The 26,149-nt window shown below is 45.9% G+C and overlaps 2 protein-coding genes across 2 annotated transcripts in view; one reads left to right on the plus strand and one right to left on the minus strand.

The window, feature by feature from the left end:
• Positions 1 to 26,149, minus strand: part of Tbcd (tubulin folding cofactor D) — a 158,616-nt gene that overhangs the window by 79,394 nt on the left and 53,073 nt on the right. The gene's annotated exons all lie outside the window — the stretch shown is intronic.
• Positions 10,507 to 19,184, plus strand: Znf750 (zinc finger protein 750). Its single transcript, XM_048429306.3, has 3 exons — positions 10,507 to 10,982; positions 15,995 to 17,600; positions 17,716 to 19,184. Exons 2-3 carry the CDS (start codon positions 16,180 to 16,182, stop codon positions 18,419 to 18,421), a joined length of 2,127 nt encoding a protein of 708 aa, XP_048285263.2. The 5' UTR covers positions 10,507 to 10,982; positions 15,995 to 16,179; the 3' UTR covers positions 18,422 to 19,184.

Raw genomic sequence — 26,149 nt, forward strand, 5'->3', positions numbered from 1 at the left:
TAAAGCAAGCAATTGGGTCTCAGAAGCTACAGTGATCTGCTCATAATAGGCCCTTCACACAACAATAGGGATCAGCAAACACAACAATGAGAACAGAGAACCAACACATGGAACTTCCACAACGGCACACTCTGGAGACACACGCAAGGTCCAGGAACTGTGTGAAGCAGTTTCAGTGTCCGATATGCTGCTAACCTGTGCTAGAACCGGGTTCTTCAGCCAGCAAAATCAGCTGTACAACTCCCTAGTAAAATGGACTGGACACACATCACCACCACCACCACCAGGAGAGGCTGGCCAGAAAAACACAGAAGACAAGACTGGACACTGTGAAGCAAGCTCATCAAGTGAAAGGTTTCTCACTGAAGTGTTTTTCATCAATGGGCCAGCAAGATGGCTCAGTAAGCAAAGGTTTTTGCCCCCAAACCTAACTATCTGAGTTCTATCCCAGGGGACTACATGATAGAAGAACAGAAAACACCCAAAAGTTGTCCCCTGCCCTCTATATGTGTGCTATGACATGCATGGGAGAAATATAAAAGAAAAATAAATATAATTTTTTTCATCAAATGGCATAAACACCATCAAAGTGTCTAAGATAACAGAAAGACGTGGGTAGAAAGGCACCTTGAGTGTACTACAGAGCCAAAGAGGGCATTAGCACCCATGCTCACAAGCATCACGGCTAAAGTCTGACCCTAAGCTGATTCCCACTTTCAAAAACAAACAAGACAACTGCAGAACACAAGTAGAGAGGTTTTACAATGTACCTGAATGGTGAACACTGAGACACAGCCCACCTTGACGTGTTGACACTTTACTGAATAATACACATTTCACGGGGAATACCAACTCCAATTAAATAATCACCAAATAAAAGAAAAAGAATCAAAGATAATTTTAAAGGTTTGGGGGTTTGTGCTCTTGTTTTTGTTTTTGAGATGGGCCTCCCTAGGTAGCCCTGGCTGACACCAAACTCACATAAATCCACTTACCTCTGCCTCTCAAATGCTGGGATCGAAAGTGTGAACCACCATGCCCAGTTAAAAGTCCATTCTTAATGCATGTGTGCATGTATTTAGACACATTCATATACATACTGTGCAGAAAAGGAAAACACACTGAAGAGAGTGGTAAATACATATTGCTGTAACACAGATAGTATCAAGGGAATAAGACCAACAGGATGATAGAAATACCTGAAAATCATGTAGCTAGTCAGGGTTAGTAGCCATTCTATACCAACTACAAAGGCATGGCAATACACACCTGTAACTTTAGCACTAGACAGGTGGATCACAAGTTTAAGGTCATCTAAGAAACAGACTCTCTCAAAAAATAAATTTCTCTCAACACCACCCACACCCTCAGGTACAAACCAGGTATGGGCTGTTAGGTTTTCAGAGATTTGTCTCCTTGGAGACATTCTCTTACTAGGTAGTCCAGGATGGCCTCAAACGTGTGTTCTGCTTGCTTTGTTCTGAGTGCTGAGATGATACGTATATACTATCATACTCAGCCTTAAACAGATGTCTCTTGAAGAGACATTTGCCCAAATGGATAGACAAGCAGCCAACATGTACATGAGATGCTCAGGATCACTTGTCATGGAGGTGAACGCAAGTCAGAATCACATCAACAGACTCTACCCACCAGACTGGGTAGAACCACAGTGGTGCACCACCCCTAGAGATATAAGGTAATACTGCACTATGGAAAACAACTTGGCGGACAGAGGACTGAGTGTCATGAGATATGGGGTGCACCCAGAAGAGAGAGAAACTGTAACTCAACCAGTAATGCTGTAGAAATGTCCACAGCAGTACTACTTACGACAGCCACGAAGAGGAAACAACACAAACATCACTGTATTCAGTCGTTAAAAGGAATGAAGTTCAGAAACATCAGTGAAAGAAACCAGATCCAAAAGTTCTGACTTACTAACTCACAGAGACAGAAGACAAACTGGTAGTTCTGGACGTTGGGGAAGACTATGGGAGACCGTGACTGTTTTCTGGTGTCTTCTGTGGTGATAAAAATGTCTTGGAGGGAGACAGAAGCAATGGTTGTGCAACCTACACATATCCCATATGTTACTGAATTAACATTAAAGCAGTCTATGGATCTGGAAGATGCCCCAGTCAGTAAAGTAAAGCCTTGCAAGATTGAAGACCTTAGTTCAATCCCCAGAACCCTATGCTTTAAAAATAAATAGAAAAAAGAAGACAGAAGAGGAGGCCAGGCATAGTGATGTGTGTTGTAATCTCAGTGCTGGGGAGATGAAGACAGACATATCCCTGGGGGACTGTTTCGCAGCCAGCCTCCCTACTGAGGAGCTGCAGGCCGATTGGAAACCCTGTCTCAGAAGCAAGGTGGAAGGCTGAAGGGCTGGCTCAGTGGTTAGAGGACCTATGACTCTAACAAGACTCTAGTCTAGATACTAGCATCCACACCCAGCGGCTCACAACAGCCTCAAACACCAGTTCCAGTGGATCCAACACCTTCTCTAGGCCTCCACAGCCACCTGTATACAAATATACAATTTAAAAAATAAAATCTTTAAGAAAAAGGTGGAAAATGCCAGAGAAATGACACCCACGATTGTCCTCTGGCCTGCCCACACTTGTGTACACATACATACATGTTTATGCACACATATATGTATTCATACACATACACACAATTCCAATTTTGCAGAACATTACATGAAATGTTTAAATAAAAGATGAAATTTAAAATGAGCTACAAATAAGGATCAAATATGACCTGACAATTTAAAATGCCTAAAGAGCCATAATATGCATATATAAATCTAAAGCTCATTATACATAACATACAAATATCTAAATTAAAAGTGCAAAGTCTGGCATTAACAAAGGAAAAAAATCTAGCAATGATAATAAAAGCTAAAAAATTGTACAAAATCCAAGAAAAAGGAAAGTAGACAATACGAAAGAGAAAGGCCTAGGAGACACAATAAGATAAAAGGGATCCAGTTGAGTCCTAGAAAGAGAAAATAGAAATAAGAAAATTCCAAAGACTTAAGGGGAAAAATTTTCCAAACTACTGAAAAACCTAAGTCAGATACACAAAAAGAAGATATAAGAAATCGGTATATACATATATCTAGGGTGATGCTACAATTCAGAAACAAGTAGCCAGTACTGAGTACAATCATGTGGACAGCTACCCTGACCATGCACAAACAAACCAATAGGCCACTGGGGAGTAACCACCCAGGAAATTCAGACAATGACTAACACACCTTAACTGAAGAACTCCCAAAACGACAAAAGAAGGAAAATTATCCTAAAGAAGAGTTCTGAGATTCAAAGATATCATAGGCAAATTCTGTATGCATAGAGAGACTGAAGAGCCTAAAAACAACGTCAAACACTCAGTAAAAACAGAGCATGGGTTAATAAACACGGCAATCAAGTATGCTGCCCATGATCCAGTGTAGGCTAGCCTGAACTACCTAGTCACAGAAGTAACAATACAAACACAGCAATCAAGTATGCTGCCCATGATCCACTGTAGGCTAGCCTGAACTACCTAGTCACAGAAGTAACAATACAAACACAGCAATCAAGTATGCTGCCCATGATCCACTGTAGGCTAGCCTGAACTACCTAGTCACAGAAGTAACAATACAAACACAGCAATCAAGTATGCTGCCCATGATCCACTGTAGGCTAGCCTGAACTACCTAGTCACAGAAGTAACAATACAAACACAGCAATCAAGTATGCTGCCCATGATCCACTGTAGGCTAGCCTGAATTATCTAGTCACAAAAGCAACAATACAAACTTTCCAAACCAAAAGAGTGTAAATTCCAAACCAAAAATTTTCTAAGGAAAAATCTGTGCCTTACTCAATAATGTTGCCACTTCACAATGAGGATATGGTCACCACTGGAACTCCTTGATACTTCTTTTTTTTTTTTTTTTGACATTTTATCCTTGATACTTCTTAAGGATTATGTTATACTTAATGATGTAGGCAAATTTTTTAGTCTTTTACATAAACCCAAATCTGTTGCTTCTACTGTTGAAATGTTACATTCGTGCACAATATAAGACAGTGCAGCACGTATGTCTGGTATCTTGTTTCCTGTCAGCTTCCTACTTGGCTTTATTATTATCGATAATGTAGAGAACTTCCAGGGACCTGTGGCTACCAACTTAGCTCTGCAGCCCTATGGACTTTTGCTTTCCATCAGCTTAGACATCTATAGTAACACATGGAGGTCACCAGCAGTACCACACACATGCAAGGCACAGCTCAGAGCCAGGGTTGAGCAACTATACGCACATGACCAGCCAGGGGAGGCTGAGGCGCTGCAGAAGAAGGAAGTACCCTGCCTCATAGGCACTCAGTCTACTGCTGCTTTCCTCTAGTTGCAAACAGCTGTCTCCTGAACCTCCAGGGAAGACCTGGGATAGTTAACAGGATAGAAAACCCTGGGCACCAGCCTAGGATGTGTAATTTTCTATGAATGGACCATTCTGAAGACTTGAGAATGAAGGTGTGGACTCCCTGCTATAAGATAGCCATGGGGCTTAAAACTTCAACAAGTAGAGCAATGCCTAACAAGTTCAATGAAGGGTGAGTCTCACTTAATTCTTGCTTTCAAAACCATACAAACTTGAAGCCAGGTGGTGGTGGTACACACCTTTAACGCCAGCACTTGGGAGGTAGAGGCAGGAAGATCTCTGAGTTTGAGGCTAGCCCGGTCTACAGAGTGAGTTCCAAGACAGCCAGGACTACACAGAGGAAACCCTGTCTCAAAAAACAAGAACAAAAAACAAGCAACAATAACAAAACAAAGCAAACAAAAAACAAAGAGGACACTAAAAGAGGAAAGGGGGCAAGCCAAGCACAGTAGTACATATCTGTGATTCCAGCATGGGGAAGACGAGACAGGAAGAGGATGAGTTCCGGGCCAGCAAGACCCTGGCTTTCCCCCGTCTTCTTTTTAATGTGTAGCATGAGGAGAAAAAAAAAGGAAATCTTAATGTCAATTTTTAAATTTTATCTGTCCATGTTCAGTTTAACTGACTTCTCTCTATGGCTGTGAGCACAGCAAAACTGTCCAGAAAAAGTTCCTGGGCTGCACCTGGAAGTCGTACGAGTCTCAAGCACGGCCAGAAAACGAGGCCCCAGAGCTGCACTGCTGGGCTGGGAGAGCAGGCAGGTGAGGAAAACTGTGGGAATCCTCAAGACTTGGCCCAAGTTCACAAACCCAAACTGAGTTTCCCAATCAAAGACAAAGCAAGCCGCTGCTCAGAGTTTCAGGTTTCCCTTTAGACACAGAGCATCGGCGCCAACCAACACCAGGAGGGACGGGAAGAACCAGGGACTGTTGACACAAACACAAACAGAAAGCCTTTCACCCTTAATCACTCACCCTGAAGGCTCTTGAGGAGCCACAGGAACCTGGCTCCACACAGCTCAGAGGCAAAGGAGCCAGGAGAACATGTGCCCTACACAAGCTCCCCACAGGCCACATTCTGGTAGAGTCAGGCCTCCCACCACAGGGCATGTCTCAGGGAGACACCACTCACCTTCACCAACCTGTTGGGAAAAGTGTAAGAGGTACCTTTTGCCCTCTCTACTCCCCAAAATAAATTATCTCCAAGTTTATGGAATGTCAGAGTGGCATCACCTTAATAAAGAATTAAAACCTAAGTGATGGTATCACCATCTGAGCCTTCAGGTCTCCCTTCTCAGGAACGTAAACGACCAAGAAGGAAACTTTCTAACACACTTCGGCCCCATCTCTCTAGAGCTGCCCAGCTCACTCTGCATTGCCAAACAGGTGGATAAAATCCACCGGTAGTCTTAGTTTTGCTTAAAATAAGAAACCAAATACACCACCTACCAGGCAAGTTCAACCCACAGCCCACGGTCGCATACGGCCAGGGAGAGTGAGAAATGCAGCCTCAGGCCTACACAAAAGTATAAAACTACTTAAAACATTGAGGGTTTGTACTGCTGTTTTGTTTTATTAATTCAATTGCTGGTTCTTGAGCATAAACTCTATAAAAAAGAATGTCATGTTCCAGAGCCAAAAGCTTGGGCACACCTGAGCCCTAAAGCCTGCCAGGAAGCACTGAGCCCATTCACATGTCCACCTCCCGCCTGTGGCAGACGAGGACCCCTAAGGCTGAGAGTTGGGGCGCAGGCCTCACTGGCCAGGAATCAACAATCACAACCCGCATCTGGCCCACCGTCCTGGAGAGGTTCTAAGAAATGGAGCAAGGAGGGAGGGAGGTGGGTCCTCCCGCTCTTGGCCAGAGGATCTGCTGGGCCTGCAGAAGCTCTGGACCCTTCAGTCTCCTGGGCAGCAGCACTGCCCCTGGCCTACAGCTCCAGATCTGGCCAGTGGCTTTGAGCAAAACAAGAGCAGTGCTGATGGCCAAACCCAAGTCTAGGAAAGCGTCCAGACCATGGGGAGCAGAGCTCTGCACAGTTCAGCATCTTAATAGATGGAGTAAGAAGAAGGAGAGGAAGGGATGCTGGGAAGGAGCCATCCATCACCTCAGGACTAGCTCATGACCAGGGCTCTCAGAGGATTAGCGTCTCTCCCTACTATAATCCTACCTGAAAAGGAATTCCAGTCAAGAAACCCTAAGAGACACCCTCCTCCACAGGAAAGAAGCCATCGAGGCAAGGCCAAAGACAGACTTACTAAGATCTGGGACAGGCCCTGGGTCTTCGGTTATGCAGATAGACTGCCGCAAACCCCAGAACCCTGTACACTCCCAGGAGTCTGGAACTGGGCAGGATGGAGCTGCTGTTGTCCTTCTCCTGCCACTCAAGGACCCTGTCCTCCCATCCTGATCACGTCACCAGAGAAAGCTCCAGTTCAGGGGAGACCTGTGTAGCATGCCCCAGAGCGAGCTGCCTGCTGCCTAGAACTGCCCCTGGGGCACTGCAGGATACCAGGAAACTGAAACCAGACTTGTAGTAATCACTACAGCAATCTTCATATCCTTTTTACTTTTCAGATGGTCCTCACAAAAGGAGCACAAAAAGATTACAGGAAACGTCATCTTGTGACTTCTTGTAAGGGGAAAGAAATATAAATGATTCCCCTTCTTTCTCCAGAGATGTTTTCTGAGAGAGACTGCTGTGTGAAGCAACTCCCTAGACTTGGCAAAGTCTGTGCTGACCCTCTTACAGACTGCACAGCCCAGCCCTGCCCTGCACTCAAGGAGACTCAGCTTAGCCCAAGCACAGGAAAATAGATGTTTAAGGACAGGAAGGAAACTGAGAGCCAACCCGTGCTGTGGAGGAGTGCCTATGTTACGTTACATCTGACCACACTGCTTGCCTTCCACAGCCTGCAGTGCAGGACAGCGTCCCTCGGATGGTTCCAGCAGGGACCAGGGAAAATAAGCTCTGTTGAGGCTGAGCCGACAGCACCCGTCCACATTCAGTGGGGATGCTGCTGTCCAGAGGTGGCAGCTGCCCCAGACACCCACTCTGTACCCCAGCTTACCTCCCATGCCACATGATGAAATTGTTACCTACCAGACTAGGTTCCTGGGTCAAGTTACTTAACCCCTCTGTGCTCATTTAACCCTCGTAAAGCAGGTGCACGGCAGATCCTGTGACTACAGGAATGATGCAAGTGCCATTCGGTACAAGGACCCACATGGAAGATGCCGAGTAACACCAACTGCCACTCCAAGCTCTCGCCCCTATGGTTTTACTTTTACTGCTCAGAAGCTTCACTAAGACATCTAGGTCGTGTAAAAGACTCAGGCAAAACATAAGGATCTGAATCCCACTAAAGACAACAGAAAAGACCTCCTTCTTTTTATGACTCCAAGTGTTCTGCCTGCACGTATGACTATGCGCTACGTGTATGTCTGGTGCCCTCAGAGGCCAGAGGAGGGCATCAGATACCCTGAACTGTAGCTATAGATGGCTGAGCCGCTGTGTAGGTGCTGGGAACGGATGGTAGATTCACCGAGAGAGCAACCAGTGCTTTTCATTGCTAAGTATCCCTCCAGACCCTCCTTCACTTTCTAAGGCGTAAGCTAAGGGGTCAAAGAGAATGGGGAACACAGCAACAGGAAGATGCATTGGGAGGCTACAGGCGCATTTGGTGAGAGACCAAAGAGGGAGCCCATCACAGTCCACAAAAAGTCCAAGGTCGGGACCACCAACAACTCTGGGATTTCTTTCAACCAGGAGATGAAGATGAAACCCTGCAAAGAGTCCTGGAGCCCCCCATGCTCTCAGAAACCATCACAGAAATATTCAGAGAAGTTAAAACACGATATCAAACTCTCGGAAACCACAGATACTGACTGCGGGATATGCTTCATGGAAATGTCAGAACTGAGACTATAAGGACAAAGGAGAGGCAGCTACATATGGTCTCATAGAGCCAGATTACCCTTAATCAAAGTAGCGGCATTATTTGTAATAGCAAGAACCTGGAAACAACCGAGATGTCCCTCAACCAAAGAATGAATAAAGAAGGTAGTACATTTGTATAATGGAGTAATACACAGAGGTTTAAAAAAAATGACATCTTGAAATTTGCAGACAAATGGATGGATCTATAAAAAACCATATTGAGTGAGGTAACCCAGACCCAAAAGGACAAATATAATATGTATTCACTCATAAGTGACTTTTACACAAAAAGCAAAGAAAAACCAGCCTACAGGCCACAACCCAAGAGAAACTAGACAACAAAGAGGACCCTAGGAGAGACATACACGGATTTACATAGGAGGGTGAAAAAGACAAGATCTGAGTGGGAGCGTGGGGTCAAGGGAGAGGGCAGGAGTAGAGAGGGGAGGAAGCGGGGGGGAGTGGAGAAAAATGTATAGTTCAATAAAAACAAAAAAAATGGGAGGCAACTACAAATGCTCTCATAAAGTCAGAGATTGTCCTTAATTAAAATCCAGAACATCTGGATGCCATCAATCCACAGCTGCCAAGCCATGTAGGAAAACGGCGGCAAGGCTGGGACTCAAAACAGTCCCTATCCAAACTGCCACACTTGGTGCCTGAGGAAGCAGCAGAGACAGGAGTGACCTAAGTGAGCCGGTGGCATGGATTAAAGGAGCACAACCCACACAGGAAGGAGGTGGAGCCCCCAGGAGGATGTGGGGGGGTGGCACAGAGGCACTGAGGGAGTCAACTAAAAGCACATCTAAAACTGGGACCACAAATTAGAATCAAGGGGTAAATTCAACTACCAGGTGAGTGAGAGTGAAGGGACAGGGGTAAAACCTGTCAGTAGGATATCCAGCAACGTCCTACCGACCTCCCCTTGAGCCCGGCTGCCACAGCTGCTCCAAAAAGTGCATCAGAAACGGCACTAGGACAATTCTCAGCCTGGCCTTTGTCCTGAGACATCCAAATGCCATCATCTTCCATAGGGTCCAATAAACAGGCAGAGCAGCTAGGGGACCTCACCATACTGGGGACCTCAGTAAACACCAAAGGGCAGAATCCTGCCCCAGGAGCCCCGTACTGACGAGGACCAAGGGTATAACAAACTGGTGAAAGTCTTAAGTCAGAGTATGAGGTCATCTGCTACCCAGCGAGAGCTGTGAGGGATCCTGGGGAGCTGCTGTTCTTAGACTAAGACTGCACATGTTTCTGACTCTTCATATAAATGAGACAAAAGTAACTGAAGAAAGCTTTAAAGAATTAAAGATAGGGGGCTGGAAAGGTGGCTCAGCGATTGGGAGCACTGGCTGTCCCTCCAGAGGACCTGGGTTCAATTCCTGGCACCTACATGGTGGCTCACAATTGTCTGTAGCTCCAGTTCTGAGGTCTCTAAAATCCTCTTCTGGTCTCTGTGGGCACCAGGCAAGCATAGGGTACACAAATATACACGCAGACAAAACACTCATATGCATAAAATAAATCTGAAAACAACAACAACAACAACAACAACACACACACACACACACACACAAAGAATTAAGCATAAAGGTGAAGCCAGTAAACTCTTAAGTCGTAAGCAGGTAGGTGCAGAGCACCAGTCCTCCAGCCTAGGGAGCCTGCCCTTTGTGCTCTGGTGCTCTGACCCATGCCAGCAGCTTACGGTATGACCAAGAGCCTGACAACCACCCTGCTGTCCTTTCCCTGGCCCCAAACTGCCATCACATTCTAGCCTTCGCTGCAGCCCACACGAGCCTCAGCAGAGCCTCAGCAAACAAGCAAACGGAGTGGGGGAATAGAATGGCTCCAAAATTAAGCATCTGATTTACTGCTTGAAGGGGGGTGTGAGCGTGTACGCTGCTGCCCGAACAACAGGCAGCACATGTCAGCTCCACCACCAGTGCCGGCCCTGGGCATGTTCCGGCAGGTTCCCGTGACAAGGCAGCAAGGTTACCATCCTCTCTGCCACCCTGGGTCTCAGGGTGACCACGGCAAAAATCCTCGGGAAGAAGGGTGAAAAGTCACAAGGGTGGTCAGAGGCTTCTCTGGCCCTCACAGCAAAAACACTACTGGTGTTGTCTTTGGCGATAAGTACTTCAGGATAAATGTGCGTCTCTCTGAAGCTCTGTGCATATGCTGGAGTACTGAAGGGAAGTTCTTCACTGAGTCTGTAACGTACATCAAATGCCTATAAGACAGAAACATCAGCACCGTGCTCCACATCCTAGAACCCTGACTCCTCTGCGACCAGGCAGCCCTGACAGGACTCCCCCCAGTGAACCTAGACTCCTACGGGGCACCTGGAGTGGCACAGGACTCTCTGGGTCCCTGCTCGGTGAGGCTCAGTGGGTGCAAACACATGAACTGTAGCTGCAGGCGGAGGAATATCAGGTGCATCTCTACGCCCTGAGGGCTCAACTCCTACACTTAAATCCCTCCCACTGGAACAGCCGGCTCCAGTTTCACCGAGCCAGCGAGCCAGCGTGAGAACAGATCCTGCTCCTCAGTCCTCAGCACCTTACACAGAAGGGCTCCGCATCCCAGCACTGCCCACCTCAGGTAAGTGCTTACGATTTCTTCAAGTTTTCTTTCAAAACTACTCTACAATGTGTCTTGAGGTGTCTGTCTAGGTAAAATGATTGCTGTTGTCTGTTCTTTCCTGCTCTGTTCCTTAGGGATTACTCAGAACCCGGCAGGTGCATCTTGGAGATGCAGACCACAATTACAAAACTCGCAATGGGGCTGATACTTTATTCCAAGAATATGAGCAAGCTTATTTAAAAATCAAGCCCTCCTTTCTGCTATAAAATTTATTTTAAAAATATGCCAAAACATGAATTTATACTAGCACTTAATTGTTTCCTACTTTTCAAAGAAATTACAATAAATTTCAACATAAATGAAGCAAAAAATCATATATGCATATAGAAATATAACTATACAACTGCTGGGTTTCACTTCTAGCTCAATACTTAAGACTTCAAGTTTAAAATAAGTGCTGCTTTGACAAAACCTTTCAAAACCAAGAAGCCAACAAAGTTGAAGCTTTTGTTTGGTTGCTAAGGTTACACAGACGGAGCGGGAGGGTGTTTTTCCTATATGAAAGTTCCCATAAATCTGTATGAAAATAATTACTGATCAAATAATCGGCCAATTTCGACCAAATCAGATTTCATTTAGGCAGAGCCACCTACATTTGTCACCCCGGAGCTTTCTGAGCACTAGAAAGGCTCTCTGGTGTTTCAGAATGTGTGCTAAGGAAACAGGAGGCAGGTGACCACTGGTGCAATGCCGGCCTGGGACACAACAGAACCCATCTGTTTTCTGGATCTTTCTTCCGCACATAGTCTAGAAAACTGCTTTCCTCTAAGGTTATGGCCGTCCTAATTTCACCTTCATCTTAAAGAACAGAAAGTTTGGGAGGGTGTGGCGGCCAGTCACTGCAAAAACTCAACTGAAGTAAAACTCACAGATCTCGTTCTTGCGACACCCCAGTGGGTAGACGACAGTGGCGTGCCCTTGAGTGGTGCAATAATGCCACATCACAGTGCTGTAATTATAGCGTGCCCTTCACGACGTTCCACCTGCGAGGCTCTGTGCCAGGCAGCTGGACACCACCAGCAGGACTATTGCAGCACGGCCTCGCTTTGCAGGTCAACTCACAGGACAAACAGCTGCCCAGCCTGTCACATCGCCGTCCCATAAAGCAAAGCTGTAATTACCTCCATTGTGCCCTACCAGGGATCCTTTAAATTACTCTTTCTCTTGTCTGTTTTCTAAGTGCAAGCCCCTTAGAAACTTTTAAAACCTGCAAGCCACTCACTGTTGCCTTGACGCCAGCAGCTACATTACAGGTCCACACACTTAGGGATCTGCTAGAGTGCTTTAAAGACAAACAGAACTCTGGGGCCAACCGAAACCACACAGTGCTCGCTGTGTGGGCAGGTATCCCGGATGGCACACTGTGGGCAGAAGGAAGGTGTTCTCAGCCCAGGGTCCTTTCCAAGGCCAAGCCAAGCAGTTGAATATAAGAGTCAGTCAAGTCTCAACAAACACGGCTGATATATGTCAGCAGAAAAATTAGGACAGATCTTACGGATCTTAAGCTGGACACTGTACACGATTTTAGGTCACTGTAGCGTTTGTATAGTCTCTACTGCATCCCAAGAGGATTCAGAGAAGGAAGTCTCAAGCCAAGGTGGTCTGGGGAGGCATGTTTGAGAAAAGGGCTTCCCCAAGAGGACAGAGGATACCTAGAAGCTCTCTACCAACAGCCCTTGACCCAGGCTGGATGTCTGTGGGAACACACCCTCAGGAGCCCCCTGACCATCATATAGGAAGTGGAGGGGAAGAGGGTAGAGTGCCAGGTAAAACTCCTCTGGGACTGTGTCGGCACCTAACATGCTAACACCACAGTTCTCTGACAGTCACAGCTCCACATAGAGCCTTCCAGAGATGTATTCCCAAAGTAGTAACAGGCACGCCCCGAAAGAGAGACAGCCACATACCCTTCTTACTGCCTTTAGGAAGAGCTTCACTCTCAATACAAATCCAAACTTACTGTAAACAGTCAAAGTTCTAGGCTTTACTGTTTTGGCAACAATGTGCACTTTGGGGAATATTTAATACCAGCAGCTGCCAGACAGTACAAAGTCCAGCAGGTATAAACTGACCAAACAGGACTTCATATAAGCCTCCATGCCCATAGACATATGTGCCTGGCTGCAGTCATGGCTGTGGGTTAGTTTCTTTATACTCATAAACCTCATTTGGGTAGGACAGAGAACTCACGGGCTGACATCATCATTCGAAAGCTTACAAAAGCATCAATTTTATCCCACTTACTTCTCTAACACAGGAGTTTTATAGATGAGTTACACCCGCCTTACACCTGCCTCCAAGCAGTGAGCGCTCTGCCTTAATTAGCAATTGTGAAATCCTGAGGGGTCAGTTTATCCACTGTTACTGAAACTACTACAGCTGAGACTCCGTTTTTATACTCACTCCCTTCCAGTTTTAATAAACCTCAGTAAATAGTCTCATCCAAGAATAGTTGCTCATGAGCCACTGGGGCTTATTCCACCCAGCCCGCTCACTATCCTGAGGATTCATAGGCTAAAAAATAAAAAGGCAAAAGGGTCAAACCAAAACTCTGATAGCATTTTACTTTAATATACAGTATCCTTTAATAATTTAATATATTATGTATGTAATTTTATACATATATAATAGCAATTATTTCCTAAGTTGCTCTTTAGGACAACATATGGTGCTTTGTAAAATACTTGCCTCCTGAGAGACATAAGAAAACCTTACAATGACAGTATGTTTATTTAGCCACAGTCGTAAGCTTACTCCTTCTGCCCCAAACCATCAGTGACATTCCCTAAGGTTGCTTCTGAAGGTCCATCATAACTTCCTTACGTCTGGAAGGGCCTCTCTAGCTTATCCAGGACATGCAGTACAGTGTCCACGTCCATACTCAGCAACTGGGAAGAAGCTCACCCTCGATAAACGTTTGCAACTGTCATCATTTCGATCATGATGCTCCCAGTCAGTGATGAAATCATCTCTCTCAGATCTGTGCCATGACATATCCTATACAGCCATGGGAACCTGTCTTGCAGAGGTTCTCACGCCTTCAGAATCAAGAGTGTAATGAACATGCCAGCACAGGCCTCACTGACTTATCGAGATGCCCTCATCAGCTAGTCAGACAAGGCTTCTCAGGTTCCCTGACGGAGGCCGGGAAAATGTACTCCAGGTATACGCGGGGCCCACAAAGAATTTCTTTTCATTTTCCTTTTAATAAGAGAAAAGAAAAAGTCACAAGGCTTTTCCTGTTAACATGCTCAGCTCTGACAGTGTGCCTCATAGCTTCTGCAGCAAAAGTGTGGTCCAGGCAGCACCCCCTTTGACAGTCTTAGTCTCCCCCATCCCCAAAAGAAGCCTAGGACCCCAGTTTCCTTCCAGCCCTGGGGCACCTGACATTCTTATCTAAAATCTGTGCTTCACTTACACAGCTACACAGACTCACACAGTGGACTTTCAGGATCAGATGAGCCACAGTTCTCCAGAACAACCACTTAACACACCAGCCCTAAACTACGGTACTAGGGTAGCTGGTGAAGGGCACCTTAGCTCTTTGTGGGCTTGCACCCGCTGTTCTGAGGGACAGCAGCACAGGCAGGTCTTGAACCTGAGAACCTATGCCTTAGCGTCTCATACATGATAGAATTGCGGGTGTGAATCACAATGCTGGGCACAGTTCTTTGTGTTTAATATATATGTATGTGTAATTTAGTTTTATATATTATACGTATAGTATATATTTACATAGAGAGACAAATAAATTAGAAGAAAAAATAAATAAAACCAGATACATCCTCAGAATATAAAGTATACAAGTAGAAATAAGGAACTTGCTCTTGAGGCCGGCCACTCCACCCCACCGCACACTGAGGACAGGGGAGGCAGACAACAGTAAGACTTTAGAGGCTGCTTCTATTTCTAAAGGTCTGGCTGGCAGACAAGTGTCTGGCTAGGTCTAGAGGGCATAGCTTTGCACTTTTCTCACAAACTTAGTTTTAAAGCTGAGAAAACTTTTCTTAAATAATTTCCACTGAGTGTTACTTTTAAGTGTTTAAAATACTTAGCAGGAGATCTTTCCCTTTTCACATATTCTACACAAATCAAGGTACCTGACCTGAATTCTTCACCTTATACCAAGCTCCATCTAGAGTCACCCCAGATGTCCAGGCAGGCAGTTTCGCTATGTGCTCAGCTTTGGGTTAAGAGCTGGATATACCTGAGGCAAAATAGTTTCCTCCCTCCACCTGAACACCACTGCTCCAGTCTCTTGAGAAGGCATATCCAAGGAAAGGAGGGGCAGATCTATGAGTTTACTCCCAAATGCTGATGGGTGCCAGGGCATAAAGTCGCGGGGACTTGTAAATCATCCTAACGGCACTGCAAACCGAGTTGACTGAAATAAAGCATTCACAGTTTTTGAGCCAACATGAATGCTTCTGCTTACTAGGGATAAGGATGTAGCTCAGTGGTAGAACAATTACCCAGCAAATATGAAGCTATATAATCACCACCCCCAACATCAGCAAGGACCACTTGCTGATAAAGTGGGCTTTTCATCTGTGATTTTTAGAAGCAGCAGGGTAAAGTGTCCTACATTCTTAAATAGTCTCCATTTTTAAATATTCACTAATAATAATACAAAGTACAGCAGTAACACAGCTAAACAGGGCCAAGCTGCCTTGTAGCACTGAACTGAGCAATGCCATAGCAGTATATTCCCTAAATGCTTGCTCTCACACAGCACTTGGAAAAGAATCCTATCAGAAACCCCATAGAAACTGACCAAGGAAAGGTCCAGATTGCAGAATAAAGGTCCCCAAAACTCAAAGAATCACCTTAAGCACGGTGCTCTCTTGGTCCCCAGGCAGCTCTTGCAGAAAATGCAGAGCAGACGGGTAGGGACGCGGGTATCTGTCTATAGTGTGGCAGTGCAGACGACCCACTAACCGCGCCTGACACCAGTCTGTCTGTCTTCACAGTTCTAGGTGCCGGATGGAAGGAATTTCCCTTGTTAGACCCCCAGCACATGGGGCTGACCGCAGATAAAGTGCTCAGAGTAAGAACACAGACCGGCACTACCTCCTTCAAGGCTATCGCATCCTGGTCCAAGAGTCATCAGCAGTGACCACACACTGAGTAGACAAGAGTCCAGATACAAAGGACAATGAGTCTCCTAAAGGAACGGAAACCAAAAAAACCACACTATATTCCTCGGCCCCCAGGAAAGCCCTTCAAGTACAAATGCTTCCAGTGTCCTTTCACGTGCAATGAGAAGTCGCATCTTTTCAATCACATGAAGTATGGTCTCTGTAAAAACTCTATCACGTTAGTGTCAGAGCAAGATCGCATCCCCAAGTGTCCCAAATCTAGTTCGCTGGACCCTAAGCAGACCCACCAGCCAGAGCCCACCTCAAAGCCAGCCGCTTCCAAGACTCTCCCAAATGGACTCTCCAGCTTCGATCCAAAGTCTCAACAGGGCTCTACAAAGGAAGATGCCAAAGAGAACCTAGAGATGCAGGCCCGGGGGACCCACAAGGGTCCCCAGAAACCAGTCCTTCAGAAAGAAGTGACACCAGAAGCCATCCTCAGCACCCAACTAGACAGTGGGGTTAGGTCTTCAGCATTTGTTCCAGTCGGGGAGCACAGACTCAGGGGGCCGGAAGACACAGAGGCTCCTGAAATGCTGGCATTAACCAACTCCACCACCAAAGCCACCTCTTTCCATGCCAAGTCTGCATTCCATACTCCTGGGTACCCCTGGAAAGCTGGCTCCCCATTCCTGCCACCTGACTTTCCACATAAAATCCCATCTACAAAGGGGTTTGGTGCTATTTCCCCCTATATGCACCCTGCAATCCCCGAGTACCCCCATCCCTTCTACACAGAGCACGGGCTGGCTGCCATCTACTCCCCCTACCTCTTGACGGGGAACACGCCTGAGTGTGACGCCACTCTGCTGTCTGTCTATGGGTCCCAAGACCAAAGACACTTCCTGTCTCATCCTGGACCAATCCCCAAGCATTTGAACACAACGCCGTCGACGTACGACCACTACAGATTTTTCCAGCAATATCACTCAAATCTGCCAATTCCTTATGGCTTTTACAGACCAGAGTCGGCATTTCCCCCCTACAGCCTCAGGCTCCCACCTGTCCCTGGTATCGCACGAGATCAGAGCTCTCGACTGCTTGAAGAAGCAGCCCTGGCTTACCCAGCCTCAAGTCCCTCCGAGTTAAATCTTTCAAACTCTCACAAAAAACACACCGAGTTTGAGAAGGAAAGCCCTCTCTCTGAGGCAAAAGATCCTTCTAAAGATGGGCAAAGGGATGCAGAAGAGGCCAAAATGAGCCCCCGAGCAGGGAGCGCTGCCACGGGTTCCCCAGGGAGGCCAAGCCCCACCAATTTCACCCAAACAAGCCAAACATTTGAAGGCCTGTGTGACCTCTCAAACAAAGTGGCCTCCTCAGGAACCCCAGAGAGACTCCAGCAGCCTGAACAGAGCCCCACTGCCTTCAAACCTGTCCAGAGGGGGTCAGAAAGTCCTCAGTCTCAGCCTCCTGCAAACAGATCAGAGTCTCCAAAAAGGTAAGAAAATTTCTTTCTCAAAAGCTTCAATGTAATTTTGTTTAACACCAAGCTCACACTTGATTAAAATGCTTTACGTGATTATTTTCCTAAAATTTCTCTTGATTTCTTCCAGCCTTCAGGTCATGAACAGTGACTCTCCAGCCCAGACAGGGACCAGTACCTCTCTCATCACAGAGGCCCCACCTTCCAGCCCAGAGGACCACTCCAGGATAAGCCCCCTCAACCTCTCAAAGAAGTTGGAGACAAACCCTGCAGCCACTTATGGACCCATGTACGTAGACAATGCTCAGGCAGATGCCCTGGGCTTCTCAGGGCTGCAGGACCTGCCACTCAATCTCTCTGTAAAGGATCCCTGCAATGCCTGGGCTCCTAGGTCTGTGTTCCCCAGCCCACCGCAAGCTGCTGAACCTGCTGATGCTCTAAAGACTGAGACAAAAGGTTCCGAAGATAGGACAAGCCCCGTGGAGACGCAGGAAGACAAGGCCCACGGCAGGACGGCCCCAGACGCGCACACGGTAGACAGCAGCGATGAGCAAAAGCAAACCGCGGCTGTCGCTCTCTGTCAGCTGGCGGCCTACAGTCCGGGGAACGTCCGAGTGGGCGATGAGGAAGGCACAGCCCAGGAATCCACCGGTCAAGATGTGCCCACCCTCGGTTCTACGGAGAACCAGGGGGCTCAGTGTGACCTCAGACCCAAAGGACAAAAGAGGACAAGTCAGAGGGATGCAGGGAAATCCCAGCAAGGAACTAAAAAGCCAAGGCTGAACGACACCATACCGCGAGTGCTCACGCTACGCAAGAGAACCCGGGTGTCCTGAGGCGCTGTGGCCAACAAAATGCCTTTCACACATGTTCTAAGCAGCATCTTCGCTTTTTTGCTTTTTGGAGGAGGTACAGCCTTGTCATGTTGTTCAAGCTGGCATCTGCCCAAGTGCTGGGACACCCAATACACCCCGGCTTACCTTCATTTTTCATCAGTTTTATAAACAGTTTCTTTTTCTTCTCAAAAAAAGGACAAATGGCTGTAATCTTGTTCAGGTTTTTGTAAACATTAAGAATAAATATTAAAAGGTGTTTCTACTTCTGGGTTTTAAAAAAAAATCTGAGTGGCTTATGCTCTCCAAGACTGATTAATTAAACTGGGCTTTCCTGTTTGAGACACATCAAGGAACTATACAGAACTAAAAACCAGCTCAGCAGCGTGAGTCAGCGGAGGAGTGTGAGGAAAGACGTTTTATATGTACTATTTTTCAGGACTAGTAAACTTTTACTGTTTTCCTATTGAATATAGTTATGTGTTTTGATGCCAGAAACATCTTCAGCTTAAGCATCGAGTGTTACATGTAAAAAGTGTTGTGGTTACTTTTTACTGAACTGGCCACAAGCGTCCAGAGGTTGATTTTACAAGTAATTTATTTCCATCAGGGAAATGTATTTCTGGTTAAGGGAGGATCAATTTATTCTTCTTGTTTATGATGTCACAACGAACTTTCTCATTCACGTTCAACTCCCTAAAATGATGTACATGTTGTTAATTTTCCAATAAACTCTTGTGTAAACTTTGAGAACACATAGAGCAAAGATCAGCATCAGGTCTGTGGGGTTCTTTCGAGTGTTCTGCTACAGCATTCAGCAAGAAAGAGTTGACCGCTGAGGCAACAGTCAAACAAAGAAAGCATTCTGTCCAGGCACGGACAAATCTTCACCCCTGGGGCTTTTCAAGGATCATCTAGGAGTCCTGAGTCTCAGACTGCCTAGGAGATAAGTCTCAGGAGCCCTGGCCCCCAAGTGCTACGTGGGAAGGGTTCCACCTTTCTCGGTCCCCAAAAGCTCTTCTAGTCTAGACAGAGATGGTCTTTCATCCCGCATGCAAGAACCAAGCTGAGGCACTGAGCACAGCAATTCATGGTTCCTCTGGCATCGATTCCCAGCTCCTAGCCAGTCCCCATAGAGGATGCCCAGTGAAAGCTGACCTCCAGATGATGTTAGGCTTAGAGAAACACTTCGCCAACTGGTTAAGGTCATATAAAATGTCAAATACCGGGGCTGGAGTGATGGCTCAGTGGTTAAGACCTGGCATCCTCACACAGATATACATGCATGCAAAACACCAATGTACATTTTAAAAAAAATCTTTAAAAAAATTCTTTAAAAAAATTTCAAATACCAGCATATGAGCAGGATGCAGAGTTTTTCACAACCTTTATGAGATACACGAGGCCAGTGCTGCAAGCCACCTCTAAAGGTACAACAGGTTTCCCACTCATGGAAGCAAGAAAGCTTTCTGCTACCACCCGGTGAGGCAGGAGGAGCCCTTCCCTTCCAAGGAGCTAGACAAGGCCTTTGGGTTCATCAAACCACCACATACCACTAACCTAAATGTACTCTCTAAAGATAGAAAACCAACAGATACAATCATTATGTTTTCCAGCCTGGCTCTTTTTTGTTTGTTTGACAAAGAACAAAAATATGACCTCTCCTGCTCCCCATCAAGTAAAGGCCTGCAGGAAAGAGGAAAGACCCACCAAGCACTGTTTGCTCCATGTCCAAAGCCTGGAATTAACAGATTTCTGGCATGCTTAACCCACGTAAGAACTCAGCCCTCCATTCAGGCCCAGAAAGATAGCTCTACCCACTGTCTAGTTCACCTTAAATGGAAAACAACCTGGCCAGCTGCCTCCCATGCCTGGGTGAAGCATGAGAAACTACTCTACCAAACATGGTGCCCATGGCCTCAGCTGAGAGACCCGCCATGGAGAAACACCACCCTCCAGGAACAGTTGCTCCAAAGGTCACCTTCAACAGCATACCCAAGGCAACTAGAGTAGATATTCCGCCTATAAAACAAAGGGATCCCTATAGTTCTATAATAAAATCCTACGATCATGTTTCCCAATTAGTACCTCTCTACACTCACAAATGATTGGCTTAAGAGTAAGCGTATTTAAGTGTATTTCTGGCTAACTCTTATATCTTAAGTTAACCCATTTCCATTAATCTGTGAACTGCCACGTGGCTGTGGCTTACCGGGTAAAGTTCCATCCAGCGTCTGTTTCCAGCAGGTGCTACATGACTTCTCTCTGACTTGGCCTTCCTTCTCCCAGCATTCAGTTTAGTCATGCGCCCCTTCCCCTCGACACCTAGCTCTACCTTGCTGTAGGCCAAGCCAGTTTCTTTATTCATTAACCAAAAAAAGCAACACACAGACAGATGGACCTCCACACCATCTTGGGATCATTATATTCTATGACATGGTCCAGCCACAATGGCAAAATACTATACACACTTTGTACTTCCATGAAGACCCAAGAATGGACAAAAACCATAGGAATAGGAGGTCGCCTGGAGTTATGTGGGATGGGAGACAGGTTATCTACTCGGAATAACAGATGTTGTAGAACCAGATGTATGAAATAGTTGCCCAACAGCAAGAACATAATTAATGTCACTGAATAGAATGCTAGGAAATGGCTACAATAATTTTGCTTTATATATTTTTAACTATATGTTTAAAAGAAACGAAATACACTAAAATCAATTTAATTACATTCTAAATGAGTAAACTGTAAGGTAGGTAAACTGTATCTCAATTTATATTTTAAAACAAAAAACAAAACCCTTTCTCAACAATCCTGACAACAATCCACTGAGATCTGTCCTCTTCCTACAACACCTTCGACAGGGCAGAAAACCACAGATACGAAACAGACACTCCCTCAAAGGAAAGCATGGAGGACAATCTGTCCAGCAGCAAAGTCATAGATGCCACATTGTCCTTTTCTTACAAACTTGGGTGTCTGGCAGCTCAAAATGGCACAAATGCTAAAAACTAAATAATAGTGCAACTCTGGGATCTGGTCAACCTGGCCCTGACCAGGGACCTACCATGCCAGGCATCCCATATATGTATACCAGGGCCAATGAAGATGTCCAATCTTCTCTCTCTCTCTCTCTCTCTCTCTCTCTCTCTCTCTCTCTCTCTGTGTGTGTGTGTGTGTGTGTGTGTGTGTGTCTGTCTGTCTGTCTCTCTCTCTCTCTGTGTGTGTGTGTATGTGTGTGTGTCTGTCTCTCTCTCTCTCTCTCTCTCTCTCTCTCTCACACACACACACACACACACACACACACAAGCATTATCCTAACAAACTCTTGCATATTTAATCCTATATGGCATTTGCTACTTAAGAAGATCCAGACAGATGCCACAACACTACCCAAATGTTGTTTTTTGGATGATGTCATGCAACACAGTAGAACAGGAGTTATATGCTGTTGGGGACTGCAGACCACCATACCCTGAATTTCCTGTAAACAACTTGTTTTCCTCTGCTCTGAGCAGCCTGCAGCTGCTCTAAGCATGAGACCCAGATGGTAGGGGAGTGGGTTCTGATGAGTCTGCAGCTGAAAGATCCTGAGAGCTGGGGCGTGGCCAGGGCGCTATATAAGCTGCCCCTGAACACAATAAAGGGGGCACTCTTGGGGAATTCAAGGATGACCCGTGTCCCTGCCTCTCTGTCTGTGTGCGTGTCCATCTCCAGCCCCTTTTCCGGCTCGCAAATGGTTCCATGGTGCAGGCGGTACACTAGAGGCGTGTGTAGTACAAGTAGTACTGAGGCTACAAGTGGAGGCCCCCAGCGAGACTGCGTTACAACGTGCTGAAGTGCTAAGCTGAACAAAACTGATAGGATCAACTTTTGCAGAAGTCTGAATACTAATCAAGCACTATGACAACAGAGGAACGCTTACAGAAGGAAACCACTGTTTTAGCACCACAGAGCCCCTCATATCACATCTAATGATGAGATACGGAACAAACCGCAGTAAACAAGCACAAGACAATCACTGGGTCAGAGGACACCACAGGCCTCAATGCATCCAAAGAGCAAGTGTCTGTGGGGAGGAGGCTTTTTTCTGCAGGTGCCTATTAGAATATTCAAAATATTTTATTTTCAACAAAAACAAAAAATTGCAAGGCAGACAAAGGAACAGGAAAGCAGCCCAGGCATTGAGTTTACCAAACACAGACTTTAAAACACTCAAAGGGAACCACAGGCCATATCTGAACAAGCTCAAAATGTCAACAAAGAGACAAATTATAGCAACTCGACAGAGGTTCTGAAATTGAAAAGTCAACAATTGAAATGAAGGTTCTCTAGAAGGATGTGATGATTGATACTGATTGCCAACTTGACAAGATCTATAATTATTAAGAAGACACGACTCTGGGTGTGTCTATGAGGGAGTTTCTAGATTGAGTTAAGTAAGATAGGAACCTATTCTAAATGTGGGACACACCATTCCAGGAGCAGGGGTCCCAGACTACAGAAGAGGGAAAAGTGAGCTAAGCATCATTCATCTCTCTCTGCTCCCCGACTGAGAATGCAACCTTACCAGCGGCCTCACACTCCTGCGCACGCCTTCCCAGAAAAGATGGACTGGACTCTGAAAACGCATGAGCAAAATAAACCCTTCCTTCTTTTAACTACTTTCATCAGGTAGAATCTGGTCACAGTGATGAGGACAGGAACTAACATGGGGCTTACAGTCAGATCTGCAACAGGTAAAAGACAGAATCAGTGAACATAAAGAAACTGAAATCACCCAGTATGAGGAGCAAAAATAATTAATAATAATAAAGGAAAAGGAATAGAAACCTAAGAGTCCTGAGGGACATAGCAGAGTACAACTTTACATTGTTGTTGTAAAGTTGTAAAGTTGAATTTGAATTACCCAAAATTCAAATCCCAGGGTAAAAAGGGAGAAAGAGGCAGGTGGAATATTTAAGGAAGTCAAGGCTGAACACACTGAAGTTTGGATGAAAGATAGGACACACCTAAGAAGCTCAAAACACATGACTTATCGGCACAAAATTCTCCACTGAGTAAAAACAGCAAAGAAACAGAAGGTTTTAACCAAGTGTCCAAAGAGATACGGATGTTTAATTTCAAAACCTAAAACTGGGGATGGGGGAAGGGAATCAACCACAAAATTAGGAACACTGGTATACATTCTATTAGAATACTAACACTAATCAAATACAGCCACAGAGAAAATCCAGCCAAAACCATAGACAAGCCTGCTCAGGCTAATGATGATGCCCTGTGGCATATCCACAGTGAACAAGGTTCAAGGAGCAACTCCCCCCAAAAACCAAGAGGACCAAAACCAGGACCAATCAGGCATTTGGGCCACCTGAAATAAAGGCTAAGCAGTCCTTTGATAATGGCCGAGGTCCTTATCCACCACAGCAAAGATCAAACAAACTTAGGTACAGTGTGTGGGGGAACACGTGTGTAAGTGCTCACATGTGTGTGCATGAAGATAACCTGGCAGAACTCTTTAAAGAGACGACCAAGCTGCTCCTTCCTGAGACTTTGCCCAGTCTGCTCTCTAAGGCTGTGGTAAAGTCAATCTGACCTCCCCAAAGTCACTTCCTCCCTGACTTCAGCATGTACCCAGAAAGCTCCCCATGTCTTCTGAGACAAGAACAGAAGTTTTGTTTACCAACTTATTCAACACCTTGTCTTTCCAGACCGTATTTATCCTTTTTCTTTCCTAAGAGACAGGGTCTCTCATATAGCCCAGGCTAACCTCAAACTCACTGTACCAAGAACATGAATTCCTGATCCTCTTGCCTCTAATTTCCAAATGTTGGGACTGTGGTGCTTTTGCTCTCTGTCAACTCAGAAAGCTACATACTATACAATGGCTATGAGAAGCAAGTATTCAGCCGTGACTTTAAACAAACAAGACCACTCTCAGAGGAATGGTGTGGGATCTAAAACAAGAACATAAAAAGCATCCTTCAGACATTCCATGTTAGGGTTACCATCTTCACGCCGGTTCCAGAGCTCCTGTCCCCCTTATCTGAAGTGATACTTTCCCCATCAGGAGACAGTACAGGGTGCCCCTGGCACAAGAAGAAGCTTCAGGGGGGTTCAGTTCACATGGAGGCACTGCGGGGCAGGAGGACAGCTCTCCACAGAGAGATAATGGGCTAATTTATTCCACATCATGTTGTAAGCAACAGCTTGACACTGTGACACCAGTAATACCGTTATCCTTACTCCAGGTGGTGGGATTGATGCAGTCTAACGTCCCGAAATATGGCGTAACACATACAAGCTGGCCCCACTGAAGAAAACCGAAGAGAACATCACCGGTTCAGGTTCCACGGCAGAGCAAGCTATAGCAGCACTTCACTCAATAGGTTTCCACAACGATCCATCTGCACAGACCTGCTGACCTCACAGAACGGGCCAAACCAACACATGGGTTAAGGAAACTGCTCCGTGGCTTCCCAAAGTCTGCGTCCGGTCCTTTCTGACAGAACAGTGTGACTCTGCCACACCACATCTCCTGACAAAGAGGCAGTCCTAGCTTGCAAACAGTCACCATCTAGCAACACCTTGGAGCCGGTTCGGACCTCTTCCTTGGCAATCAGAGATGAACAACCAAGCCATGATGAAATGACTGACATTCTACTAAAACTACAATAGTAATTATGTTCGAAAAAGAGGGAAGATGAAAATAAAAAATGATGGGCATGTGAGGAAAGTGGGGCTGGTGGGAAGGTCCAGCGATGCAGTCACGTTAGAAGAGCCTGACCTGTTCCCTAGACGAACCAGCATTTCCACTCCCAGGTCTACACCCAAGACAAACGATAACACACGTCTACACAGACACTCAAACAAGTGCTCACTGCGGCATTACTCAAAAAGCCAAAAGGTGGAGGCAACCTAAATGGTTACTTAACTGTAAGACTAAGCAAAAAGCAGTCCTTCATGCAGTGGAATCCCGGTCAGTAGGAAAAAGGACAAAGCACTACCACACGGTGACCATCAGAAAATTACATGACGTCCAAACACAAAAGAACAAGCATCAAGGTCTGCTGACATGAAATGCCTGAAAAGGGCAGAACAGAAGAGGGAACCAGGGCTTGCCTAGGGCTGGGTAGCAGGGTGGGAACGGCTGCTCTGTGGTGCAGGATCCAGCCTAAGGCAATGAGAATGTTCTGAGGTTAAGTTACGTGATGTCAGAGACCACCATCAACTGTACACGGGTAGACGATACAGGATGCAATTTATTGCATTTTTAAAAGCAGAAGGGCTTAACAGAACGCAGCTCCAGAGCACCTCCCTTGTGTTCCGGTGCTGACACCAGCCTGGCGTCAGTGACATGCAACCCACACGATTCCTAGGTCTTACTGTAGACCACCCGCTCTCAACCTGTGGGTTATAACCCCTTTGGGGGTCAAATGACCCTTTCATAAGGATGGCAAATCAGATATTCTGCATATCAGGTATTTACATTACAACTCACAACAGTAACAAATTACAGCTACGACGAAGTGAAGAAATAATTTTACAGTTGGGAATCGCCAAAACGGGAAGGACTGTGTAAAGGGCTACAGCATTTTAAGAAGGTTGAGAGCCATCGCTCTACACGAAAGCCACACCCTGCACAATCTCTGGGGCACACTTACTTCCAGACAGTGGCACGGGGCCTTATTCTCTGACTCCACCTCACCAGGACCCAGCAAACAGCCT

The sequence above is a fragment of the Myodes glareolus genome, chromosome 9 (assembly GCF_982192425.1).
Source record: "Myodes glareolus chromosome 9, mMyoGla1.1, whole genome shotgun sequence".
Lineage (NCBI taxonomy): Eukaryota > Metazoa > Chordata > Mammalia > Rodentia > Cricetidae > Myodes > Myodes glareolus.

Bases quoted from the DNA above. Each gene is read 5' to 3' on its own strand.
- Znf750 (XM_048429306.3), top strand. From the start codon at position 16,180: ATGAGTCTCCTAAAGGAACGGAAACCAAAAAAACCACACTATATTCCT. The intron at 17,601-17,715 runs GTAAGAAAATTT...GATTTCTTCCAG, and splicing joins AGATCAGAGTCTCCAAAAAG to CCTTCAGGTCATGAACAGTG.